We start from the raw sequence: 6,534 nt of genomic DNA on the forward strand, positions 1-6,534 counted from the left end.
TTAGTTGGACTCTTCCCGGGCATCCTCTTTGCCGTCTCCATCCTCTTCAGTGCGGAACACCAAGCCACGATAAACCTGACTCAGATCTTCCCGCGACACACAGACCCAACCGTCAGGCCGGACGTGGTAGAGATCCACGTTGCCGCCGGAATAGGCGTCTCGGTGGGCAGCGTGAGCCACTGCTTGGCGGGCCAGCCAGAATGCCTCCGCCTGGGGCAGATCGTACTGATAGGTGCCATCCAGCACACCGTAGGCGTAAGGGGATCCGGACCCCACGGCCAACACATCCCCGGAGAAACGGGTCCCGTCGCTGTAGACGTAATGCAAACCAGGTCCGTGGCAATCCCAACCACACAGCAATGTGGCCACACAGAGATCCTTCTGGGCGCATCCCTTCAGCATGAGAGCAAGCAGCTTGGCCGCCCCGGCCACACTGGGCTGCCGGCCTTCCGAAAGGTGCCTCATGCGGAGCGCACAACGCAGGAGACGCAACCAGGTAGCACAGTCGGCCGAGGTCCCTGACGTGGTTGCCAGAAGGTGTCGGTGCAGCGTGATGACTTTGCGGGAAGACGGATCGGACACCAGAGCCCCGCAGGAAGACCGAGTGTCCGCTGCCACCACCACCCCGTGGCTGCAGCGGAAGGCTAGCGTGGTGGTGCCGTGGGACAGCAGGAAGGGACGGGGCACCTCGGGCCCACTGGGTTGCAGCTGGACCCAGGGAGGCACCTGCGAAGGGTCCCTTGTGCCAACAACATCCTGGAGAGCCATTTGGGAAGAAAATAGAGAGCGAGGGGAGGAGAGCATTTAAAGGATGAGCATGAGCTCCTTCGCTTGGATGGGGAGGAGGGGTCCCAGGTCAACTGGGGGGCGAAGAGGGAAGCATGAGGCGGAGGAGGGAAGGATTGTGTTTCTTGGGACACAGAGCAAGGTTTGGGAGAAGAGGCAGTATTCGGTTGCACGCGTCAGAGAGCAGGTCTGGGCCTGTGTCGGGGGCTGAATTCTCTCTCTAAAGGTTTAGATAATTTCACTGAAAGGGGATGGAATTTGATGCCGCAGCCTATCTCAGCCCCCAGCTTCAAGCTTTCCTAAAGAGTGGTATGGTGTGCCTTTCTCTGGATTTGAATGTGGACTTCTATTCCAAGCAGTCTTACAAAAGCGTGCGGGTGTGGGAAGAGAGGCATAAGAATTGGTCTCAAAGGATCGTCTCAGTGATAACCCAGCACAGAAACTCTTCTACTTACAAACAGTTCATTCATTCAGTCATCGTCGTCATCATCATCATCATTTAACGACTGCATAATCCCTTATGGGGTGGAGTCTGGGCAACTGAATGCAGCTAACAGAGTGTTTGATTGGCCGGATGCCCTTCCTGTCACCAATGTGGAGTTTTTCCCCCCAGCATATTCTCATGGTGCCCAGAAAGAGAAGTATTTGCCACTACCTAGGATCGAACTCACAGCCTCCTGATTGTGAGGCAACAGCTCCACCTCTATGCCCCCACACCAGTCCACAAACAGTTCATTTAGTGACCGTGCAAAATTACGACAGCACTAAAAAAAACCGACATGACCATTTTGACCTAACCCTAATCCTTTGGCATAGGGGCTGAGCAAAACACAAGACAAGGAAATAATCTCTCTTTTTCCCAAGGGTGTCTTTGATTGGTACCCACTGCTGATCTGAGAGGGTCTCTCTTGGGAGGGGTCGGGAAACCACTTGATTTTTACTCTTGGGACTTCTGGAGATGCTATTTTTAGGATGAACTCTCTTGAGCAATCCGGCAGCTGTGTTTTGATACCCAAGATCCCTGTGCTGCATGAAGCCTTCAGTGTCATTTGGTTACCTGTCCCTGAAATACAAGGACAGGACAATAATTGGAAAATAAGAACATTTTAATTCAGGTTTGACTTTCCCCACAGCTGGGACCCGGTGTTCCCAACCTAAAAACGATTTGTTCTCTCTCCAAGGTTATTCCTGGTTTGTCCCTTCCTCTCCTGCTCCCCCCAAATGATGCTATCTTGTTAACAGCTGTCAGTCTTTCCTATCTGCATCCTCTGGGGGGGCCAGGATGCTGAATAGTCTCCACCCCACCCTTTCCGTGTGTCCTTCCAGAGGTTGGGAAGCGAAGAGTCTCACGAGTGCTGTGAGCAAGCCAGAAAAAAAAAGGGTACGTGCCACAGATGTGCCGGAGGTGTGCATCCCAATAGCTGGAGACAGCTGGGAAACTTTGCACACTTCATTTGCACTCCAAAATCCAGTGGAGATTCTCTCAAATTTATTCTAATTTACTTCTTGAGCAGCTTTCAGTTTTAACTTCAGGGCAACCATTCCAAGAACTGAGATCCTGGCTGGGATCTTGGGGAATATTTGTGGCGCTTGTTCCAGATGTTGGACATTGCGGTTGTCAGAAGAATAATTTGGGGTTCCAACTCAAGCCGGGAGTCGAGCAAGCAAGCATAAAAAAATGAGATCCAAACAGCTGTGAGGAAAGAAGAAATTTTGATTCCCGAAAGCAAACAGTTTGCCTTTAAGGGCAGCTGCAGAGAAATGGGGTACAGCCGAGGTGGGCTTCAAAAATTTTAGCAACCGGTTCTCTGCCGGTTGCTGGGTGGGCATGGCCATGGTGGCCGTGGTCTAGTCGGCCTCCTGTACCAGGGCGGGGAGAGGGCATTTTTACCCTCCCCAGGCTCCAGAGGCTTTTCCTTAAGCCTCTGGGCGGGCAAAATGGCCTCCCCAGGCTCCTGAGGCCAGAAACAGGCCCATTTCCGGCCTTCAGCAACTTCTGGGAAGCCCGTTTTTTGCCCTCCCCGAGCCTCCACGTGGGCCCTGTACTTACCTGGGATCCAAAATTGGGCCGTGTGGTAACTCCTGGGAGGGGCAGGGCGGGCGAGACCAGACAGGGATGGGATTTGCCGGTTCACCAAACAGGCCGTAAAATTAGCTACCTGTTCAGTTCCGGTTCGCTTGAACTGGGGCAAACTGGTAACGGCCCACTCCTATGGCGACAGATTTTCATAGGGGGAGTTTGGCTGGGGTGTGGAAGTGTCTATGGGTGGATTTTAGGGTGACCACTTCAGGGGTGTTTGCATGTATGTTTATAGGTGGTTGTTCTTGTGAACATGCAGTTCTGCTGGGGAGCTTCATCTCTGGAAGCTTTCAAGAAGAGACTAGACTGCCATCGGTCAAAAATGGTGTAGGGTGTGCTTGGGCCAGGGGTTGGACTAGATGACCTACAAGGTCCCTTTTCAAATCTGTTAATCTAATCTCATCTCACTCTATTTGTGTTTACAGACCTTATCCTTTGATATGTGGATTAGGGCATTTGAGAAAGTTTGAATAAAAGGATTTTCCTCTGTTTTTTTTTCTAATTTTATTTAATTAACCTGACTGTCCGTTATCAAGTTATCAAGCTAATTCTCAGTCCGTTGGGGATTCCATTAATGTTTTAAGGGAAGATGGAAACAGCATAAATAATAAAATATATTTTGATATAAAACTTCCCTCAGAGTCAAAGAGAAAGAGAAGCAGAGAGACTTGAAGTGGCTATTTTAGTTCTGCCAGTTCCATCTTTTGGAAGAAAAAAAAATTGGGTTATTATTAGTCCTCGACTTACGATCACAATAGAGCCCAACATTTCGGTTGCTAAGCAAAGACATTTGTTAAGTGAGTTTGGTCCCATTTTACGACCTTTCTTGCCATTGTTGTTAAGAGAATCATGGCAGCTGTGAAGTTAGCTACCTGGTTGTTAAGTGAATTGGGTTTACCCATTGATTTTGCTCGTCCGAAGGTCGCAAAGGGGAGGAAATCATGTGATCTCAGGACACTTCAACCGTCACAAGTTGCTAATGTGAGTCTGAATTTGGATCATGAGACTGTGGGGATGCTGCAATGGTTTTGAGGGTGAACAACGGCCGTAGGTCATTTTTTTAAAGTGATGATTCGGTTGCTAAATGAACCAGTGGAACTGCTTGCCACCAGAAGTTGTGGGTGCTCCATCACTGGAGGTTTTAAAGATTGGACAGCCATTTGTCTGAAATGAGGTAGGGTCTCCTGCTTGAGCAGGGGGTTGGACTAGAAGACCTCTAAGGTCCCTTCCAACATTCTGTGATTCTTTAAGTCAAAGACTATCTACACAGTATTCAAAAGGGGAACCCATGCAAAGATTGGTGGGCCAAATGTCATCAGTTTCTTCATCATTTTTAAAGAAGATTAAAGAGGAGCACGAAAGCCAGGTACAGGGGAGTAAACAGGAACAAAATGAAAAAAAAAAAAAGCTATTTTCAGTCAAGAGAGTAGAGATCACAAATCTTAAGAGACACCTTCCCATGGAGAATGTTCAGGACATCAGCATGGAAGCAAAACTATTAATACAGTACTAAAGCTTTCTACAGATATAAAATTGGAATTGAATTTCCTTTTTCTGCGGGAAAGAACGTAAGTGTTCTAGGGGGTGGTCCTTGGAGGGGGTCCATCCATGCAAGTACTAACCTGGCCTGATGTGGCTTCGCTTTGTAAAACAATAAACTAATAAACACATACATACATAAAAATACAAAAATAAACTGTACAAAAGCATGTACTGTAGCAATACAAAGCATCACAGCCAAGGGTAAAAGAACAACCATTAATAGAAGAACAGTGTGCATATGTGCATATATTCATTTATCTATCTATCCCTGTCACCTATCTAATCTGTCATATCTATCTATCTATCCATCCATCCATCCATCCATCCATCTATCTATCATCTAATGTCATCTATGTATATATCTAATCCCTGTCATCTATCCAATCTGTCATATCTATCTATCTATCTATCTATCTATCTATCTATCTATCTATCTATCTATCTATCTATCTATCATCTATCTATCTATCTATCTATCTATCTATCTATCTATCTATCTATCTATCTATCTATCATCTATCTAATCTGTTATATGTGTTTATATATTTAATCCCTGTCATCTATCTGTCATATCTTATCTGTCTGTCTATCTAATCCCTGTCATCTATCCAATCTGTCACATCTATCTATCTATCTATCTATCTATCTATCTATCTATCTATCTATCTATCTATCTATCTATGTACACTACTATTACTGTTAATCTTCTCATCACTCCTCCCACTTGTGACTGTAGGACTGTAACTTTGTTGCTTGTATCCTTACGATTTATATTGACTGTTTCCTAGTATGATTTGATTGTTGATTGTACCCAAGACTATCATTAAATGTTGTACATTATTATTCTTGATTCTTAACGAATGTACCTTTTCCTTATGTATACTGAGTATTTACACCAAGACAAATTCCTTGTGTGTCCAATCACACTTGGCCAAGAAAGTATTCTATTCTATTCTATTCTATTCTATTCTATTCTATTCTATTCTATTCTATTCTATTCTATTCTATTCTATTCTATCATCTATCTAATCTGTTATATGTGTTTATATATTTAATCCCTGTCATCTATTTGTCATATCTATCTGTCTATCTAATCCGTCATCTATTTAATCTGTCCTCTCTCTCTCTCTCTCTGTCTGTCTCTCTCTCTCTCTCTCTAATGTCATTATCTATCTCTCTGTCTGTGTCTATCTATCTAATCTGTCATATCTATTTCATCTATCTAATCCGTTCAGTCTACCTACCTACTTACCTACATCTATCTATCTATCTATCTATCTATCTATCTATCTATCTATCTATCTATCTATCTATCTATCTATCTATCTATCTATCTATCATCTAATCTGTCATGTCTGTCTGTCTGTCTATCTATCATCTAATCTGTCATGTCTGTCTGTCTGTCTGTCTATTTCCATTCAATGATGTCTGATTCTTGAAGACTGTCTGGACATGTTTTTGCACTTTTTCTTACCAAGTGTTTTAAAGTGGCTTGCCTTTGTGGGGCTCAGCAAGTGACCGGCCCAAAGTCGCCCAGCTGGCTTGGTACCCAAGGCACAACAAGAACTCATTTGTCTCCTATATCTGGAGCCTGATGCCTTAACCACTACACAGAACTGCCTCTTGTGTGAACATTACAGTATCAGTTTGCTGTTTTAAAATCTGTTTTTATTCCGTGTCATCAAGAGGCAGTGAGTTCCTCGAGAGAACTTCTGTGCATGGCACAGATTGCATCCTGCAAAAGTCAAAACTGATTCCTTGTGGGTTATTTACTTCCCTAACGAAGAATAAATTTGAATTTCAACAATAAATTCCATGTTTTTCTCTTCTTCCCAGCACGTCAGCCCCAAAGGTGTCCGCCCTCCTCTTTTCTTCTCATACAACATTGCCAACCGGCCGGGCAAGCTCATCTTTGCCCTCATCCAACATGGCGACCTCCATTGTTATCCAAAGCGGCTAATCCGGAGCTGAAGCTAAATGTTGCCCTCATCCAACATGGCGTTTCCATTGTTCTCCAAATGTTTGTCCGGCGCAGTCGCGTTTTTTTGAGACGTGACGCGGTCTTTTGCCCTCACTCAACATGGCGCCCGACGTCTATATAGCCCGGAGGCCGTAAGTGCTTTCCT

General features: G+C 45.3%; 1 protein-coding gene across 1 annotated transcript; it reads right to left on the reverse strand.

The window, feature by feature from the left end:
• Positions 1-804, reverse strand: PSMB11 (proteasome subunit beta 11). The gene has a single exon (XM_026683094.2). The coding sequence runs from the start codon at positions 802-804 to the stop codon at positions 1-3; it is 804 nt and encodes a 267-aa protein (XP_026538879.2).
• Between the last annotated feature and the right edge of the window lie 5,730 nt (positions 805-6,534).

The sequence above is a fragment of the Notechis scutatus genome, chromosome Z (genome assembly GCF_049901735.1).
Source record: "Notechis scutatus isolate UNSWTSFEM ecotype Mainland chromosome Z, rNotScu1.2, whole genome shotgun sequence".
Lineage (NCBI taxonomy): Eukaryota > Metazoa > Chordata > Lepidosauria > Squamata > Elapidae > Notechis > Notechis scutatus.